At 36.2% G+C, this 21356-nt stretch overlaps 2 protein-coding genes and 1 long non-coding RNA gene across 5 annotated transcripts in view; 1 reads left to right on the forward strand and 2 right to left on the reverse strand.

Moving 5' to 3' along the window:
• Positions 1 to 3819, reverse strand: part of LOC137388189 (transient receptor potential channel pyrexia-like) — a 51005-nt gene extending 47186 nt beyond the window's left edge. Inside the window, exons 1-3 of the mRNA XM_068074693.1 lie at positions 3735 to 3819; positions 1811 to 1949; positions 409 to 530 (exon numbers count right to left, since the gene is read on the reverse strand). Of these exons, the coding sequence (XP_067930794.1) occupies positions 409 to 530; positions 1811 to 1929 (241 nt within the window). The 5' untranslated portion in view covers positions 1930 to 1949; positions 3735 to 3819. The remainder of the gene's footprint in view (positions 1 to 408; positions 531 to 1810; positions 1950 to 3734) is intronic.
• A 6343-nt stretch (positions 3820 to 10162) lies between these two features.
• On the reverse strand, positions 10163 to 17216 carry LOC137386816 (small nuclear ribonucleoprotein Sm D1-like). Its single transcript, XM_068072970.1, has 4 exons — positions 17086 to 17216; positions 13419 to 13495; positions 11085 to 11279; positions 10163 to 10488 (listed from the first exon to the last, which is right to left on the reverse strand). The coding sequence occupies exons 1-4, from the start codon at positions 17097 to 17099 to the stop codon at positions 10397 to 10399; spliced, it is 378 nt and encodes a 125-aa protein (XP_067929071.1). The 5' UTR covers positions 17100 to 17216; the 3' UTR covers positions 10163 to 10396.
• Positions 17210 to 19538, forward strand: LOC137386817 (uncharacterized). Of its 3 annotated transcripts, XR_010977842.1 has the most exons (3): positions 17212 to 17304; positions 18766 to 18865; positions 19148 to 19538. It is a non-coding gene; the product is annotated as an uncharacterized lncRNA (long non-coding RNA). The 3 variants fall into 3 exon arrangements; XR_010977843.1 differs by lacking the exon at positions 18766 to 18865 and having other exon boundaries at positions 17210 to 17304; XR_010977841.1 differs by lacking the exon at positions 17212 to 17304 and having other exon boundaries at positions 17846 to 18865.
• The last annotated feature ends 1818 nt before the right edge of the window (positions 19539 to 21356 follow it).

The following is a 21356-nucleotide window of genomic DNA, read 5'->3' on the forward strand; positions in this document are numbered from 1 at the left end:
TAGTTACGGTGGGTAATTAAGGTGGTTAGTTAAGGTGGATAGTTAAGGTGGGTAGTTAAGGTGGTTAGTTAAGGTGGGTAGTTAAGGTGGTTAGTTACGGTGGGTAGTTAAGGTGGTTAGTTACGGTGGGTAATTAAGGTGGTTAATTAAGGTGGATAGTTAAGGTGGGTAGTTAAGGTGGTTAGTTAAGGTGGGTAGTTAAGGTGGGTAGTTAAGGTGGTTAGTTAAGGTGGTTAGTTACGGTGGGTAGTTAAGGTGGTTAGTTACGGTGGGTAATTAAGGTGGTTAGTTAAGGTGGATAGTTGAGGAGATTAGTTAAAGTGGGTAGTTAAGGTGGGTAGTTAAGGTGTGATTTACAGTTTGCAAGAGTGAAGCGTGTGAGTAAACACAAGAGCAAAATGAACTAACCAAGTCTCCTCTTCGTAGTCACATAGTGCCGCCATTTTGATGCAGCTTTCTTTGCATTGGCCACTGATTGCAAAGCTGCTTTCTTAAGTTTAACCACTCTTGGAAAGGTCAGCTCTGGAAGTCTAGAAATGTTGTCAATCACCATTCAGTTAAGAAGAAAATATATCTTGTAGAGCCTATCTGTTTGGTGTTACAATTGCTACCATTGGCTCCGTCGATAGCCAATGGCAACCTACAGCTGGAGGAGCATTCTTAAAGGTTGATTTGCAACAAAATTCACATTACAGTTATTTGATATCAAAAAATTCACCATTTCCTACTCTGCTGTGTTGTAGGTGCAAAATATGTGGAAATGTGATTACAAGCTCGTAAAAGCTTAAAAACTAACAGGTAATCTCAGCCATCACAAAACTTCCGTAGATTGGAATCTCTTTCCAAAACGGCTCAAATGGGACGTAGTTGTACAAGATGGCTTCTGTTTAGACTTTCACGCAACCTCATTCGTCAAAATATGTTCACAAACATATTTCACGCATTCAATAAGACCATATCTATTGTTCTTACGTGTCTATTTCATCATCATTGTAATGCTGTCACTTTTAGCAGTGATATCCTATAACCTACCGTAAAAATTCGTTCATTTTTTCAACCTTAGCTCGAAGGAGTTCATATCATTGTCTGATAAAAATGACGAGCCTGATGGTCACTTGTGATAATCGAAAAATGCCGCAGAAACTATTCGTGAAGTATGGGTCACATGATCAGATTATGACTAGACGATTAGGCCAAGCCAAAACAAAACTAAAGTAGCGAGCATCTATATTTGATACGGGGTCTTCGGTAAAACCCAAGTGTTGGTCATAAACTAGGGCTACGAGAAGTTTTACATTGAGCCTTTTATTGGCCTTTCAATTTACATGAGAAGATCATGAGACAAAACAATAACCAAATGTAATGACTACGTCAGAAAAATAAACTGACTCCGATCCTACTGCGGTTTCGTGATGGCTGCGATTAACTGCTTGTTTTTTAGCTTTTCAGAGCTTGTAGGCCTAATCACATCTCCACATATTTTGCACCTCCTACAACCCAGAATAAAACATGGTGAATCTTTTAATACCAAATAACTGTAATGTGAATATTGTTGCAAGTCAACCTTTTAAGGTTATAACCTTAATATTAATAATCCAAAGATGTCAATGAACAATGATAAACATTTGATAAATTCTTGCTATAGAGACACCACACTAGGCAAATATTACTTGTATTCATATACACATCAGCAATCTTTAAAATCTTGGCTGTGTAACCAAGTTGAGTTTCCGAATATTCTCCTCATTAGACAGAACATCTCAAGTTAGTTGAAATCTACTACTACTACTAAAATTTCACAATATCTCACCTCTTTTCTTCATCACCAGGTGCATCTACCTTGTCACCGCGTTTTCGGCTAAAATTTGGGTCAATACGGTTTGGACGCGCAACTCGCTTGTTCGTCTTTGTCTTTCCTTTTGTGGGCATCTCTGAAGGTAATTGCAATTCTGCATATGATGTAAAAAGACAAGTGTTACCACACAGCAGTATAAGGAGTCAGTCATTGAAAAAGACAAGTGTTACCATACAGCAGTATAAGTAGACAGTCATTGAAAAAGACAAGTGTTACCAGACAGCAGTATAAGTAGACAGTCATGGAAAAAGACAAGTGTTACCAGACAGCAGTATAAGGAGTCAGTCATTAAAAAAGACAAGTGTTACCAGACAGCAGTATAAGAAGAGTCATTGAAAAATGCAAAAGGCGACTGATCTATTAAATTGTCTGGAAGTGTTGCTTCTCCATGTGATGAAGAACATTTTAAATACCTTTCATGAAAGGATAATATTTGCAATCACAAGAAAGTTGACACATTTAAAGATATTTTCAACAAATCATAACAGCGTGCAAGTGTTTTCAAGATTATTTTAGAATAGAGATGAACTCTTCCTATAATCAGATAATAGAATTAGCAGACCTTTCAAAATGCCATCATGCATGAGCTTAGTACAGGGAAGCTTACAACCTTTGTAGAGAAGTCTACATATACTGAAGTTTATAGCATCTATAGACAAGTCTACATAAGCTGAAGTTTATAGCATCTATAGACAAGTCTACATATGCTGAAGTTTATAGCATCTATAGACAAGTCTACATATGCTGAAGTTTATAGCATCTATAGACAAGTCTACATAAGCTGAAGTTTATAGCATCTATAGACAAGTCTACATATGCTGAAGTTTATCGCATCTTTCCCTGATGCAGATACCTTGCAGATTGGCTCAAATTTGCGCATTATGCGTGTCATGGAAGCATAGTGTTTATCACTAGTCGATCATTTTATTACTACTACATGTACATGTCTTTATGTATACTAAAGTCTGTTCATCATAGCATTGAGTGGTGCCTATCTTCTAGGCGTACTAAATACGTCTACAGTCAAGCCTCGACATACGCAATCGACTCCAGCATTTGCTTTGTATATAAAACTTGTCAAATGGCAGAGCAAATACTCTTATGGGAGTACATAGAATTGTGGTTCATTCATTTCACAGCTCAAAAATTTCACAGCTCGTGCTAAATGCCTCAAGCGACTAAATATAGCATTATGCGTTATATGAAGCCAGATAAAAAGACAAAAATACAAAAAAAATTGAATTACATGTTAGGAATCACGCTGATAATCATGTTAGGGATCATGCTGGTAATCATGTTAGGGATCATGCTGGTAATCATGTTAGGGATCATGCTGGTAATCATGTTAGGGATCATGCTGGTAATCATGTTAGGAATCACGCTGGTAATCATGTTAGGGGTCATGCTGGTAATCATGTTAGGAATCACACTGGTAACCATGTTAGGCATCATGCTGGCAATCATGTTAGGAATCACGCTGGTAATAGAATCACGCCGGTAATCATGTTAGGGAACATGCTGGTAATCATGTTAGGAATCATGGTGGTAATAGAATCGCACTGGTAATAAAATCACGCTGGTAATATAATCACGCTGGTAATCATGTTAGGAATCGCACTGGTAATCATGTTAGGGATCATGCTGGTAATCATGTTAGGAATCACGCTAATAATAGAATCACGCTGGTAATGGTCATATGGACATGTATTTGCTTGAATGTCAAAAGGTCTAAATGTTAAGGTGATGTAAATCAGGTTTGTCTGTATAATTTATGGGCTTATTCTTTTCCCCTAGCAGTTAGAAGCATTGGTAAAGACTAACAGCATGTCACAACCTGTCATAGCATATCACAGTCTGTCATAGCCATTTGTGCACTGACCTGTTTATTTATACTGCACGAAAACCTCCCAAGCCAACAAAGAAAACAGGCAGTCCAGCTTGACCAGTGTGTAGTAATATGCTCGGAGCGGTCTGTGAAAAAGGCCTAATAAGCCTACTAAAGAATTTGAAATAGCTCTAACTATTGACTAATGACTCTTGAAATACTGTCAAATGATGAACAACAAAAGCAGCAAGCCCCCACACAGAGAGATTGTCTATGCTTACATCGTAACACGCAATAGAACCCATAATTACCAGCATAAACATCTAACAATAGCGGTTAATCCAGGCAACTTGTCTCCTAATAAACAGACAGCAACCTCTTACTAACTCACTAGTATAGTTCAGCAGTATTTTAGTTCAGCAGAGATATGATTATCATATACTAAATGTACACAAGTTACTTATAGCTACGTACCTTATAGCGAAAGACAGTTAATTGAGCAGGCAGTAACTCATTGATATATTGCCGATGACAAAGGATAATGGCCAGGCCTAGTCATTCTTTTTACTTCACACAACAGTTTGACGCCATACCGCGCGTTGCTAGGCAGTAGTAACAATAGACTGCAATCTATGAATAACGTAATCATTCGGTAAGCAAACAGGATGTAGTGGCTGTTATCTGAAATGCATGGCTCATTGAAAAGACAATTCCTACTTCATGAATGAACAAACTATGGTAGTATACTAAGAGAGTCTGACTTAATATTCTCTTCAATTTGGTAGGCTTTTCAGGCGATAAGCATGGAGAATAGCTATACAGTTGTCAAACACTAATCTCAAAGTGTACGTTTATGGTAATAAAGTGACAATAAATACATCCTCATTATTTCACGTGAACGAAGAGGTGAAAAACTAAGTTTAATGTGTTTTAAGAACAACAAACTAGATATAATAGATCAAGAATTGATGGACAATAATCTGAGACCGGCAACCAGAAAGCGAGCTGCTTTTTCTGGTGACACGCATACCTTAATAAATTTTAATAAAATTTCGAGTGATTGAAATTTTTGCAACCATTTTATTAATGGCTGCAAAAATTTCAAACATTCGAATAATTGTAATAATAAGACTGTTTCGTCATGGTGAATTAAACCTTGCTAGTATGTAAGAGCAGTGTCAGCCGGATAAATCACCTACATTTTGTGGTGACACAGAGAACATCTAGTTTAAATCCATACATTTCCCATCAAATGTCCTACGTCGTGGAATGGCAAACTTACTCCCAGCATACGTGAGATAAGAGAAAACCATGATTACAATATGAGGTACGAACCTCTATATGAAAGATTGGACGATATACTCATGAAGCTTGTCCGTTACCAAAACCTTGAAAATGAACTGGGCTGGGTTGCCGAGACTGAGAAAGGCTGGCCAGTGGTGACATTTGTTATCTAATAGATATTCTTGCTGCATCGTGGAGGCCATCTTCGATTGCGGTAGTTCTGATAGTTTGGAGCCGATTAAGGAACTGGATATACAATAGTGTAACGGATAAGTTACACCAAGTTACACAAAATATGTGATACATGAGAGAAAGGGCTAATTCTACTGGCAGCCCTGCGTCGCAAAACAACTTTAACCAGTAAGATAACCACTGACTTATTGAAAAATATACCCGAAAATAGCAAATAAATTGAAATCACTTTCCTGTATCTAGTTGACAATGAAATAATCGTCATCATTAGCAAAAAATTATAAAAAATTGGTAGTTTTAGAGTTGCATACCCCACTAGATAAGAGCAGTATGCAAGGATGGGATGCAATTTAATATGACAGAGAAATGTAGTAATTACAATTATAACTCATCAACTGCTAGTGTTGAAGCTTACTAGGATCTTGTTAAATTTAGATCTATTGATAAATCCCGTTGTACATAGCAACTGGTTGATGAATCTATGGTAAGAAACGTGGAGGACTACTCATCTGAAACAGTGTAGCACACAAAGATCAAGCTGACATTCAGAGGTTTGAGCCACAACCTTTGTCATGATTTAATGAGCAATTGCTTAAAGGTTGACATGCAACAAAATTCACATTACAGTTATTTGGTATCATAAGGTTCACCTTGTCTTACTCTGCTGTGTTGTAGATTCAAAATACAGTGAAACATGGATAACTCGCCCTCGGATTTAGCGAACACATGGTTAACTCGACTGGATTTGCTTGGTCCGTTCCCACGCAATGATAAATGGCTCTATATAACTCGAATTCAACACTGTTATAACGAACTGTTTTTTGCCCAACGAAACGGTTGCTATCGCTTTAGAAAATCACTTTATTCCAAGCCATAGAGGTAAACCTCAACTTTTCGTAATTCATAAGCGTCGTTATTACCTCCATCGGCAAAATATTTTTGTCAACGACTGTTCTAAAGGTTTGGTGAAATTTGATTTATACTGAATGAATGAACGATGAATATAACGATGAATAGCACGGGCTAGCCGGGTCACGGGCGCAAGGATTTTCGCCACGCACATACAAAACAAAAACAGCATGTTGTTTTTGTTTTGTATTGGCGTGGCGAAAATCCTTGAGTGCGTGACCCGGCTAGCCCGTGATGAATATTTTTCCGACATTGATTCCGTGTTGAATTAACGTCGGAATGTTGAAAACGTCTTAAGAATTGTTGTAGTCAAACGTATACGTTGTCTTAGCTAAAAAAAAACTATTCATCGTTTGACCTAAACACAAAATACGTGTGTACATTCAATAAGTATCCATTCAAAAAGCGTGAGTGATATACAATGTACCGTAAAACCCCGTGAAACTTTTAATTGAACTGCCTCGGAGTGTTGCTCTTAACGAATCCCAGGTAAAGTAAGGTAATCTTTCCATAAACTTCAAGAAAGATCGGCAAAATTGATTGTGGGTAAAACGCTCAAAAGAAAAAGATGTCTTTTCTTTGAGCATTTCAGCAACGATCAAGTTTTGCCAATGTCAATCTAAAAAACGTCCTGGCAATAACATCACCTCAAACAACAAACCAATCTCAAGTGATAGAAAAATCTCTATACTTTTTGATAAAAACGTTTTAAACTTTACATTAGAAGCATTTAATTTGAAACAAGCCATTTGTGCCTTTGATTTATATTATAGTTTGTATATGTTCATGTATCTACTAATAAATAAGTAAATACATGGACTTGTGACAGTGCTCTGATAACTTGAACACTCTGATAATTCGAACACTTTCGCTCGGTCCCTTGAAGTTTGAATTATCCGAGTTTCACTGTATGTAGAAATGTGATTACAAGCTCTTAAAAGCTGAAAAACTAACAGTTAAAAAAACGGCCGTAAGTTGGAATCCCTCTCAAAACGGCACAAATGTGACGTAGTAGAACACTATGTGCTTCTGTTTACACTTTCATGCAACCTCAATCGTCAAAATATTTCCACAAAAATGCTTCACGTATTCAATAAAACCATGTCTATTGTCCTTACGCATCTATTTCATTATCATTGTAATGCTGTTACTTTGAGCACTGATATCTCAAAACCTAGCCTAAAAGTCTGTTTAATTTTTAACCGTAGCTCGAGGGGCGCATATCATCCTCTGATTAACATGAGAAGCTTGTTGGTTACCTGTGAAGGTCAAAAATGCTGCACAAATTGTTCAGCCATTTGGTCGGAAATATGGGTCACATGATCAGATTATGACTAGATGATTAGACCAAGCTGAAACGATACTGTAAAGTAGCGAGTATTTATATTTGATGAGGGCTTTCTGGTAGAAACTGAAGTGTTTGTCATAAACTAGTGCTACGAGACGTTTCATATTGAGCCTTTCATTTCATGAGGTAACATCATGTGTCAAAACAATAACCACGTGGAGTTGAACACGCCATCAAAATAAAGGGATTCCAACCTACGGCGTTTTCGTGATGGCTGCGATTAACTGTTCGTTTTTGAGCATTTAAGAGTTTGTAATCACATTTCTACATATTTTGAACCTCCAACACAGCAGAGTAAGACATAGAGAATTTTTTGATACCAAATAACTGTAATGTAAACTTTGTTGCAAGTAAACCTTTAATGAAGACAGTTGGTTATTCTAAATAGCATAACAAATGCATTGTAAAGAACCGTATAAGCTAAATGTTGAGAATGATGATTGTAAAGACGAATATGCGTTAGAATTTATGCCACGGGTTAAAAAGTTTAGTTAAGATGTATCAATTGTCCCCTTGTCAACTGCGCAAGTCATCACACCGCATTGCCCCATGGGAATTATTGATTTTCCTGGTATACAGCCATATCATCATATCGCTTCTCATACTCCTAACCTGTATAAGCTAGTTAGTACAGGAGCAATATTACCATCTGATTCACATGAACTCAAATCGATGAAATTTGTGAAGGCTTTCTTGGTGATCAAGCAATGTTGTTTATAAAATCTTTAGAAGAGAGGATGAGCATGATATCACTTCCTCCCTTTTCGATGAAGATACGTGTAGATCAATGCTATTGGTCGACTGCTATAACTGGAATACGTATAGCTGACCAGACAGGTCCAACAAAAAGGCTGAAGAACCCCGGTGAGATGCGGCAGCCCAGGCAAAAATAGTATTGTTTTGTTAGAGATTCCTGCACTAATGACCTGAGCATAAATATAATTCCGAGACAAAACTCTACTTTCAAAGCATTGCAATAGTTTTATGATATTGTTATATACGATAAATTGCTTGTAATGATAGACAAAACCTAAAGCTTTTAGCAGTGTACCGAAATAATTTGGATCAATAGAAAGCAACAACATGTACAATTATAATGATGGTGAAATCTGCACTTGCTAAGGCCACATGATGCATGAACTAGATGTAACAACCTACAATAATCATTTTAATGATAGGATATGTTTTCATGAAGACTATTAGGTTCACTTCAAGTTCTTCAAAAGCCTCGAGCAATAAAAATGACTTGGTTATGATAGCTTGTTGAGAGAATTAAATGCTTTAGTAAAGCAAATAGTTCAGATATGCAGCAGTGATGACATTAGCTCACATTTTTCAGTGACAAATGCTACCGCTTGTGCACAAGAATTGCTGAATGATTTCGAATTAGTCGGACTACGAACTATTCCCCAACTCTTTTGCTCCTAAACCTTTTCCGCCAAATCTCTAGACTAGCTGGCATCACAGCCACTGTAAGCAAGCCTCCAGAAAGGATGGCTATTACCTACATGTATATCTTAACTAGCCCAGGCCTATGTAAAGGGGTGGTCACACGAGAGCCGAAACGAACAAAACGACGCAGGTGTCAGTTTTAAACTGTTCGGCCGAAAACATTTCTGGCCAAAACAAACCATTTCAGGCATGCTCGAAATTTCATGGCCGAACCCCTGCTCTTATTGGCTGGTTAAAACTCTAGCGAGCGAGCGTCGTTTTTCCTTACATGTGTTTCCTTTTCCTTACATGTGTGAGCAAAGTTAAAAAAGAAATGAGACGATCTTTTTACTTCGTTAATTAAACAACATGAAGCCATTTACAACAAGGCTCACCCGGACTACGTCAAAAAGATGGCGTTATTTACAATATTTAGTCCTTCATTTCGAATGAATTGAGAGCAGCACAAAACTATATGGAATTCGTTGGTAAATAAGTAAAATAATTAAAAGACGTCATCCATTGCCATATGATGATATATTGTAAATGGATTTTGCCGGGCTTTACTCAGGCACAATGTAGCTTGTGATTGTGTTGCATAAATGTAAGAGAATGAGTGTGGTTTTCTTTAGAATAGAAGTTTTCTTAGAATAAAAGTAGATATGTAGAAGTAATATGTCATACACATCCTGATGAAGAATCGTTGACTAATTTATTTATGTAAAACCACAGTACTATGATAAAGACTGTTTTTGTTATGTACTCAGCATAGAAAAACATTCACATGTTAATAAAAAATATAATTTTGTTGATGGGAAGGGTTGGCAAAATCTTTGTATCGAGTGATTTATTTTGAGCAGCTGAACGATTCTTTGATAAATCTGCTGCGTAATTGTAATTAATAATTGTTCCTCAAAGTTTGTTGTTTACAATAGAAATATTTAGCTCAGATAAATAAAAACTACCAATGAAACAGTGTCCTGTCTCCATGTGTATAGTATCTAGGAAGTGAAGTGACTTCGGATGCCGTGTGACATGTGGCTAAGCCGAACCAACCTCCGAACCGAACCAAGTTGGTTCGGCCATCGTGTGACCACTACCCCAAAAGTGCCACAACTAGTATAGCATTCTCAATAAATCACTAATTTGGCAAGCCATAGATGATAAGAGCTACCTTGAAATCTAATACGATACGAAAAGGCATGCTTGACTTTTTTCCAACAATTGACAAACCACTCGTTGTTATTCTGTCTGTGCGAACTACAAGAGCCAGAAAATGGTTTTTCTAATGTAGTGAACTGAATTACATACTTCAAACTTCAAAATGTACCTTTCGCTTTATTAGGTTATAAAACCATGAAAAAAAGGAATATTATGTACTAGTATGTACAAGGGCATGACACAGATAAATATGTACAGTTCGTAGGCAGGCACCCTCAATAATAAGAAAGATGAGATGGTAAGTTTGTAATGCAATAAACCGCCTCGCTCTCCAGCAATCTTCCATGCACATTGAGAGACACAGAAAATACAGCATAAAATAATGCCTAGCTTATCGGCCACGTGGTCCTCCGCGTCCCCTCGGACCACCCCTTCCTCTACCTCTTCCTCGACCACCTCCGCGACCACCTCCTCTACCTCTTCCTGCAAAAACATCACAGCTGCTACTACTGAAAACAGCGCAGGTTGCCATTGGCAACACTGTATATCAGCAAAGTTTACAACCAAACAGTCGACAAATAACATATTCCTAGCCACATATCGATAGTTAGTCACACTCATAAGACAAAAGGATAATCAAAACAAATGATGAAGAATGCAAACCTCGTACATAACAAATTATACTTCTTTATACCAGCAATTCTTTCAAACTCAAGACACACGCGCATGCGCGTGTACATGGTATAATGTATCTAAATTTGAACGGTGTTTAAGTCAGGAGCTACCCTGAGCAGCGGTAATGGCAGAAGAGTTATGCGTGGGACCTCATTTTCATTTGTAATATTTTATCAACCAAAAACCAGAAAATAACAGACTGGACAAGAACGACTGTCTCTGTGAAGGCCTGAGTCTACTCACCATATGTAACCCAGGGATTCACTCAAACCTAAGTTAAGAACTTGTGATTTAAAAGCTGGTCTGGAATCTGTTGAAGTACCAGAGAAGGAAGATATTAACTATCATATGATTTTAATTAACCTGAGCATAATAAAACTGAACCACGAGAAAATTCCGATTACCTCTTCCTCTTTCGCCCCTGCCTCGACCCTTAGGTGTGTCATCGACGAGAAGAGTGTCCAGTGGAAGACTGTCCGGTAGTATGTAGTATCTAATGTTGTTCCCTCGTATACTCAAGGTGTCCAATGCTGTAGGCTCACGACCTTTCTGTGTTAGCTTCACTGCCTTCAGATGAGTGTTCATGGAAACATCAACTCCTAGCAACAGAAAGATGGATCCATTTTAAGAGTCTCTCAAACAGACTTAGTCAGTATTCTCCCTTAAACGGTTGGACATACCATGAAACCTATATTTGAATGCCATGGCGTTCTATTTTTCAACCAATTTTCATGTGACATTCAAACAAAGGGAAGCATTGTATTTTCCAAACTCCTTGTCAGAATTTTCAAAAGATAAATTTAACCCTTTCAGGGCGAAATGAATGTCAAATATACAAAATGCCCTCGGGTTACGATGACCTGGCTACACAACACTTTTACCTTTCTATGTAGAACACGATGTTTTCCGCCCTCGCTATGGGACATTTTTTTCGGCCTTCGATATCAACAAAAATTTTAATTTGGAGGTCAGTGCACTAAATAAGTCGTAATAATAAATATGCCAATATGCTATTCGCCGAAATCCCTACCACAATGCATGAAAGGGACACAATGCCCACTCTCAGTTCAGCATTATTCGTTATAAGTTATAGTGAAAATGAAATTGGAAACAGATGGGTGCATCTATTTTTAATATGTAGCGTGCATAGTAAAATTAGTAACATGATAATATGTTAACCTTAGTACCTACAGTAACTTTAGTGGGTATGATCTACAACAAAATGTAATGTTACAATGTAACATGTGCAGCACGTACATTAGGGAGTTCTTACTTTCAAGGCAGACGTATAACATAGAAGATGAATTCAACTTAATTTATCTTACTAAATACATACTAAAATTTAGTTTTATAAAGCTAAATTTTAGTATGTATTTTTATCTATTTTACTAAACTTCAACCTTTTCATCGCTAAAATTTTTGCTATCTATCCGTTTCCAGTTTCGTTTTCAAAATAACTAATAACAAATAACGCCGAATTGAGCAAGAGTAAGCTTCATATCTCTCACTCGCTGTTAGAGGGATTTCGGTGAATAGCATATCAGCATATTCATTATTCATTTTGTTAGCCATTAATATTTGGTAATTAGCAAATTTGCATTTCGAGAAAAGTTTTTGTGGATTTCGTATGGCGAAAAATATTTCAAGTGGAGGGCGAAAAATCAGTGTGTTCCACATCGCAGGGCATAAAATCAAATAACAGGGTCATAGTAACCGGAGGGCACACTGTATCTTGAATTCATCATGATGAAGTCATCATCATAAATGAGTTGGCAAAAATTGAGGTATTTATGATAGTATGAGATAGTATGTTAACCTCAGTAACTTTAGTTACCTACAGTAACTTTAGTATATTTAGTGTAATTATTAGTTACGATCTGCATTAAAATGTAACGTTGCAATGTGCTACCTGCAGTACGTACCGTCGAGAGTTCTCACCTTTAAGACAGACGTATGTATAACAAACTTTGAATTTGTTTTAAAGATTGACTTGCAACAAAATTCACATAATGGTTATTTGGTATCAAAAGATTCACTGTCTCACTCAGCTGTGTTGTAGGTGCAAAATATGTAGAAATGTGATTACAAGCTTTTAAAAGCTTAAAAAACGAAAGTTAATCCCACCATCACGAGACCGCCGTAGATGGGAATCAGTTTATTTCTCTGACGTAGTCATTACATTTGGTTATTGTTTTGTCACGTGATGTTCTCACGTAACTTGAAAGGCCAATAAAAGGCTCAATACAAGACTTCTCTTAGCACTAGTTTATGACAAACACTTCAGGTTTTACCAAAGACCCCGTATCAAATATAGATGCTCGCTACTTTAATCACGTACAGAATCATTTAAAAAGCACAACACGTCATCGCGTTTCCTTAGATTATCTCAGAGGCATTCAGGTTCCAAATCTGTTCAGCCTCATAAGCAAAAGTATCTTGTGAGCTTTTGTTCCAATTGTATTTGTTCGATACCTGAGATGTTTTAAAAACAGAGACTACAGTGTAAACATATTGTTCACCTAAATGGTACCTACTTGAACACTGTTGAAAGTTTGCAGCAATCTACACAGATTAGTGCCCGGAGTGTTAAAACCAGCTTTTCATGAAAACTAGCTTTATAAAAACTTAAATGGTAGATATGTAGATATTATTACACTACTATTTAAGTAGATAAAGGGAAATATGTGTTGAAAATTCATAATGAGAATGAGCCTGTGAGGTCAGGTATCCCAACTCACCTGTGATAGTCCCGTGTACTTGTGTTCCATTCTTTAGTTCTATTGTAACAGTCTCGTGGCTAAGCTTCATCAAAAACCTATGAAAGAGTTCATTAGTAATGATCGGAAATTCATGCCTTAAAAATGTGGTTGCGTGAAAAAGTCAATCAAATGAAATTAACCCTTTTGCAGGCATAACGACATTTTTGTCGTTTTGCGATACTGACGCTAGTGGGCAGAGCGACTATTATGTCGCCACCCGAACGTTTTTATAAATTAATTTCTAGTTAGCTAATTGCCTTTTTTGTTTAATTTTTTACCAATAGTAAAGTACAATAGATTAGTCTCTGTTAGCAACAAAAAATAAGCCAATTTGAGAAAAAACGATCATTTTTGCAATACTAAAAGAACGAAAAACTCGAAATAAAAACTTATCTAAATAAATATGAGAATTTTGTTTGTAGCTTGTTTCTGCTTTCTGAATGTTTGCTCAGAATGCAAAAACTTTCTTTTACTGTCATGGCCTCCTCCAAAGGCTATAAGCAAAGGCAAGGCTATAGAGGAACAAGAATAAGCACATGGTGTCAAGACTGCAGTGTAGGCCTCTGCAAGGTCGAACACTTCCAAAAGTACCATAGCTAGAGAAACAGTTATATGAAGAATTGGTTTAAAACATGTTTATTTGTATTCACTTGTATCATAAAAACAGGATACATATATACAATATCATAAATAAGAGTGTATCAATGATTTTATTTTTAAATCGACTTGTGAAAAATTAAATTGCTCAGGGGGTTTCAAATAGCCCAAAAAAACTCGCCTGCAAAAGGGTTAAGGCCAATAAAAGGCTAAAACATCAGCTACAATTTGATGTCATTTTTGTCTTTGTAGACTAACCCTGCCAAGAGATATAAGCGTTTGAATGAGGTCACCTTTTAAAACGCTCAAATTCGAGTGGGTGCTTCATTCGTGATGTATCTAGTGATACATGTGAAAAGAGTCCACAAGCGATAAATATAAAATCTCTTTAGCTAATCATCAGCAGGAAAGTTTTATATAGGTCATAATAAATGTTATCGCTCGTGAAACGAGTTGTCTGCGATCTTGAAGTTAGGGCTTTAATAGATCGCGCATCGACATTGCTATTTACTGAATTACTGCATCAACACGTTTTATTGACGAACAACAGAATAGTAACAATACTTCCAGCTCCTGCAAGAGTAACTCAGTTTTTTTAGCATCAGGTGGTTAAAGTTTGAGACAGGCAGCTTATGGTTAGAGCTGACAGGCGTCAGCAGCGCTATGCTGCAGAAGAAGATAGGATAATGAAGGTAAATTTATCTTTAAAGGTTGACTTGCAACAAAATTCCCATTACAGTTATTTGGTATCAGAAGATTCACCATGTCTTACTCTATTGTGTTGTAGGTGCCAAATATGTGGAAATGTGATTACAAGCTTTTAAAAGCTCAAAAACGAAAAGCCGCTGTAGATTGGAATCTGATTATTTATCTGACGTTGTCATTACAGTTTGGTTATTGTCTTGTCACGTGAATTGAAAGGCCAATAAAAAGCTCAATATAAAACTTATCGTAGCACTAGTATATGACAAACACTTCTGGTTTTACCGAAGACCCCGTATCAAATATAGATGCTCACTACTTTACAGTTTTGTTTCGGCTTGATCAAATCGTCAAGTCGTAATCTGATCATGTGACTCAATATTTCGCAAATAATTTTTGCAGCATTTTTCGATTATCATAGGTGACCAACAGGCTCGTCATGATTATCAGACAATGATATGTACTCCTTCGAGCTAAGGTTAAAAAATCAAATGAATTTCTAAGGTAAGTTATAAGATATCACTGCTAAAAGTGACAGCATTACAATGACGATAAAACAGACGCGTAAGAACAATAGACATGGTTTTATTGAATGCGTTAAGTATATTTGTGAAAATATTTCGACGAATAAGGTTGCATGAAAGTGTAAACAGAAACCATCTACCACAACTACATCACATTTGAGCCATTTTGGAAAGAGAATCCAAACTACAGCGGTCTCGTGTGGCTGCGATTAGCTGTTCGTTTTAGAGATTTCAAGAGCTTGTAATCACATTCCCACATATTTTGCACTTACAACACAACACAGTAGGAAATGGTGAATCTTTTGATATCAAATAACTGTAATGTGAATTTTGTTGCAAGTCAACCTTTAACTTTGAGTCTCCTATATATACACTGTTGGGTTTACATTTAGATTATATTTCCCAGTTTGAGACTATAATTGTAACTTCCTGTGCACGCATGCTTGATAAGGATGCACAGTGAGTTCTTGCTACAAAATAAACAATGTTGATTGTTAAATTGACGGTTTCTTAATTAATCTATAGAATCTAGCAATATAATGGCTTAGATTGATGAACAAGTGTTAAATATACTAAAGGTAATAATTTTAGTACTCATTTACTAATTAATAAAATCATAACTCTTTGCTATCACCAACCATCGTTTTATTACTTTTTTATTGTTTCATCTAGCTATAATATTTGCTTCAAATTTTTTTGGGAGTTTTAGCTAGTAAATTAGATTCATGATTAGAATTTATGTTCACTTCTTATTTGTAGAAAGTGAGGAAAATCGATTGATCTATGCGCATCTTTAACTCCCAGAAACAAAGCTTCTAACTGTTAGCTTGGGGTACTCATGCTTTTGTTAAACATTTATTCATTTTCAAAATTAAACCCGCCATCTATTTAACTCCCAATTTGAAAGCTTTCAGTAGATAAGCGTTACAACGACATATCTATGAATGACATATAATTATTACATTTGTTTAATGATTATAAGATGTTTATGTGGTGCCACCAGCGGAGCAGCTGTGTTAGTCAGAAACTGCCATTAATGAGAAAGAAAGACATGAATGTGTGCTGCACAAACCATGATACGTTTTGTTTGCGTTTGTTGCAGTAGATTAATTTGTCCTATTATATGAGCTGAAACTATGTTAGTGGCCACGAGTTAGATGATGTTTTTAATAAAACCTTTCAGCCGAAATGAAAATTTTTTGGCTTGTAAAAATTATATCATACAATAATATTGTTGGCGATAATGCAAAAGATGATTTGCAGAACATATTGAATACATAATAGACCCGTTGCCAAAATCTGGCAAGGGGAGAGCCTCCTACAATATTGGCCAACAAATGTGTACCATAACAGCTTCTTACCACGAACTGTCAGAGAACTTAAATCAAAGATTGCTTGCTAACTGCTATCGTAACATACCGATGCTTCTAACATGCTGCTATAACATATGACATAGTAAGACACTACTGATAAATGTTGGCTAATGACTTTAATTTATGAGGCGCACCACTTGTTCCTGCTCTAGTGTGTCCGAAAGAATAAGAGAAGAGAATAGTCAAGGGCTTGCGTACAGGTATTTCCACAGGTGAAAATACATGTACGCAAGCGCTTGACTTATTTAGCATAAACACCACTGTTACATAGCATTTATATCAACAAATTCTACAGCTTCTGGTCGATGGGCCAGAATAGTCGACAATGAATTACTAGTTCAACGACAATGAGTTACTAGTACTTTACGAAACAGCGAAAAGCGACACAAATATTACATGAAACATTTGCGTTTTCCTGCTATTTATGTACGATATCAACCAAGATTTTACCTCACAAGCTTCATGATGTGTATAGATAAAAAATCTTATTCAAACTTTCCTCTAATTTTTCTTCTAGCCTTTAATCGACCTTGGTCGTTTTATTAGATGAAGCCGCGCAATACGCGAGATTTGCGGGTTTTTACATGAAAGACGTGATAGTGGAAGTAGACAGCGAACATGCCAAAATTGAAAGACTCGATGTACCAGCTGACCAATAGTCGTTTAATCGTGAGTACGGTGAAGCTATTTGTAAGTTCACGTTTGTGGGCTGGGCGTCTATTTCTATAACGAAGTTTTATTTACTTCAAACAGTCGCTTCCAGACCTGCCAACCCAAGAGTGGGGCAATGCGTGAGATTTGGTTTTGGGGCAATTGATGTATCAATGTTAGGATATATAAAATTGTGGAAATTGGGGCAAAAATCTCACGCATTTTCATTTTTTCTTTGGGGTGATTGCGTGAGTCTCACGCCCAATGCGTGAGAGTTGGCAGGTATGTAATGGCAGAGTTGGCAGGTAACAATTAGATTATAGATTAGAAGCGACTCGCTTCTAATCTATAATCTAATTCATTATGCGTGTCTATTCGCTTCTAATCTATAATCTAATTGTTACTAAAAGAAGTGATTAGAAGCGAGTCGCTTCTAATCTATAATCTAATTGTTACTAAAACCCTGATTGAGGTAAAGGGAATGTGCAACTCCATGCCTTCATGTAACTTCAATATTCTCCTTTTTTACTTTTTTGTTTCATATGTAACTAATTTATCGTATCTGCCAAAAACATATTACATGTATGTGGTTTGGATTACGCATATGCTTATTTTTATTGTCTTGTCTTAGCTCTCCATAAGTGCTAAGGGGCCAATATCAGAGTAAGGTTACGCTGGCCTAGATGTTTTTGGTATGTACAGACGATGAGCATGAATATTCTTTGTTATTGGCTTCAATAACAAAGAATCTGAATTAATTGTAAGCTGCCAATTTTATTGGTGTGAGCTTAGGAATAACATAAATATTCTGTGTGGGCATGCTACAATATAATTAAATTTTTATGTTTTTCAGATAAACGGTTTGGCTATTTTCGAGTCATATTTTAATAACATTATTTGTTTTAGATTTTCTTTAACAAATGAATCACGTTTTATTGAATGGCTAAAGGATGTGTTCAAAAAATCTGTGCCCTCCACGCACCTCAGAATCTGCTCTGAATGTTTTTGATCTGACCAGTAATACCCGTTTATTTCTTGCTTTTCCATCACACATGGATGTATGTATATTTACATTGTTTATGCTACTATTTTATGTCATATGTTTTTGCTTCTTATTCTATTTTAGCCGATGTAAGGATTAGTGTAATTTTGTGAGAATTAGTGACAGCGCTATATTTACTGAATGCAATGGTGCTGGTAATAGTCAAAATGCATTTGTTACTGTTTAAAAATGTTTTTATGTTTGTGATCAAGTGTCACTAGCTATCTAAAATGTAATAAAACATCGCTTAAGATTCACTGAATAGTTAATTGCAGGCACCAAAACTGATGATTGCTTTATGTTGTCAAGTATCCAATCTGAGTTGTCAAATTGTTCTGATCATCAAAAATCTTTGTTACAGTTAGAGTTTTGGATACCCATTTCCAGCATTTGGTTTGTAATAGTAATAAAGTAATTTTTCTTAATCATATTTTCAGCTAACATAGCAGTCGTAGCAATCTAGGCCTACTTGTACATGCAACGAAATACAAAATGGAAGGTAGAGAGAATGGAAATGGGCCTATGCAACGAGTGAAGGTAAATATCCGTCGACTGAATTGCATCCGGCGGTAGGGGCAGCTTGTAGGGGTATTTACTATGTACAGTATTACTATTCATAAATACAGGTTAAAAATTCAAAATTTTATCTCAAAATTATTGTTTCTGCTAAACTATCGTCAGCTTTTAATTGACCTCTCAGTTCATAATCATAGTATCTTTTACATAAAGGTGTAATTTCTCTGCATATGTTATATGCTTTAAACATTTTGTGTGTTTTTATATTGGCTTTTTGTTCATATTTTAGTGTTCATATTTTAGTGGCAAACTAAAGCGAAAGTGGTCTGTGTGCTGACTTTCATCGGAGGGTTCCTGCATTTCAGAGAAAAACACGGATGAGCAGAAAGCTAGGCAGAGATACTGGAGAAAGTTGTGTGCAGCAGGAAATGTGGATGAAAAGATAACTAGCATCATTTAAAGGGCAATTTATTGGAGAGTCCGGCAGATACTATCTCCGAGTATTTACAAGCCAATTAGTTAACTTTATTATTTCACAAATTTCCATTTATGGCTGAGTTTGACTGAAACTACCAACCTCGGCTCAACATTTGCCATCACTGGTGATTTATTTAGATCGTATGTTTTGAAATTATGTTTTAAATGTCCTTTCATAAAAGGGCATAATCTCCTATTTAAATCTCGATGTTTGTCATATGCGTGTCTATTTGCAACGATAAAGTTTTAGCGATATAAAATGCACTTCGCACTGGATTTGAACTCGGAACCGCCAAGTTTGCAGACAAGCGTTCTAAACAGCTAGGCAAGGCAGCTACATTGCGCTACAATGAAATCCTTGTGATGATACTCATTACATGGAATACAGTTTACACTCGCTTAAAAAATACTATTGGCTATTCCTAGCATACTTGAAAATAATGATTGCGTTGGAGATCATTGCGCGTAATGATTATTAAGCTGGCTTCAGACACGGCTCTATTGTAGTAAAGTTAGTACAACTAGTTTGGAGTTACTAGCTTAAGTTACTCAAATTCATTGGGTAATTATTTTATTACTCATGCAACAGGCATTCTGCTTGTATGCATATATTATTTTAGATGATATTATGTGTATTTATACTCAGATATATGTGGTTATAAAATTTGAATAGTTGTTACAAATTTGAAAGAATTATTAATTCAAACTACGGTGTTGAATTATAATTTGTCTCTTTCTGTTCATACATGTTGTTATTGCATTATAAGTGAGTCAACTTGTGATAAATAAAAGTGAAATGTTATAGTGTTGAAAGGCCTTGAATAGTATATGAATAGATTTACACGATGTGCTATTTAACTTCCTATTGATTGTCAGTTACATTACTTCACACTTTCCTAATCTAGCGTAAACATTATATAAGTTTAATTATATTCAAAATTTTAATCTGAATTGTTATAAATTTTGAAGATGTCACGTTACGCTGAGACTAGCCTCTTTGGTTATAAGAAAGTTGGAACTAGATCTGATGAGTGCGAATGCAGAGTGAACAACAAAATAGAGGCATCTAAAATTTGACTTGCGTGGTGAGAGGATATTTATACAGAACCAATAAAAGCATTAAGATCTTGAGAGTGTATGTACTGTGTACACATAATAGAACTCATTCATGTGGTGTCAGTTACCTATCATGTCATGCACACATCTAAAAGCGGTTTTTAGATGCTTTCCATTTACTGGAAGTTGTCTTCTCTTTTGGAGTAACAACTCTTTAAATGGTTTCTAAAAAAAGCTATAAATGTAAGTTATGTTTTTTCACTTTTGTTTTTATTCCATAGAATCATGACTTTATAATTCACCAATATTGCCAAATTCAACTCCCTCTCAACTATGAGTAATGTGCTACGATGTTCTACTACAGTTTACGAGTTTACTACACTAGTGTACTGGTGGTGTATTGCCCTTGTAGTGTTTACTACACTAGTGTACTGGTGGTGTATTGCCCTTGTAGTGTTTACTACACTAGTGTACTGGTGGTGTATCGCCCTTGTAGTGTTTACTACACTAGTGTACTGGTGGTGTATTGCCCTTGTAGTGTTTACTACACTAGTGTACTGTTGGTGTATTGCCCTTGTAGTGTTTACTACACTAGTGTACTGGTGGTGTATTGCCCTTGTAGTGTTTACTACACTAGTGTACTAGTGGTGTATTGCCCTTGTAGTGTATTGCCCTTGTAGTGTTTACTACACTAGTGTACTGGTGATGTATTGCCCTTGTAGTGTTTACTATACTAGTGTACTGGTGGTATATTGCCCTTGTAGTGTTTACTACACTAGTGTACCGGTGGTGTATTGCCCTTGTAGTGTCTACTATACTAGTGTTACAGTACTGGTAGTGTATTGCCCTTGCAGTGTTTACTACACTAGTGTACCGCATAATTCTGTGATGCTTGTGTAGTTTGTTTACCTCCACAGATCAGTCATTCAGCTTTGACATATACTATCAAATAAAAGCTTGAGAGCTATTTGGACAGCCA

Source organism: Watersipora subatra, chromosome 2, assembly GCF_963576615.1.
Source record: "Watersipora subatra chromosome 2, tzWatSuba1.1, whole genome shotgun sequence".
Lineage (NCBI taxonomy): Eukaryota > Metazoa > Bryozoa > Gymnolaemata > Cheilostomatida > Watersiporidae > Watersipora > Watersipora subatra.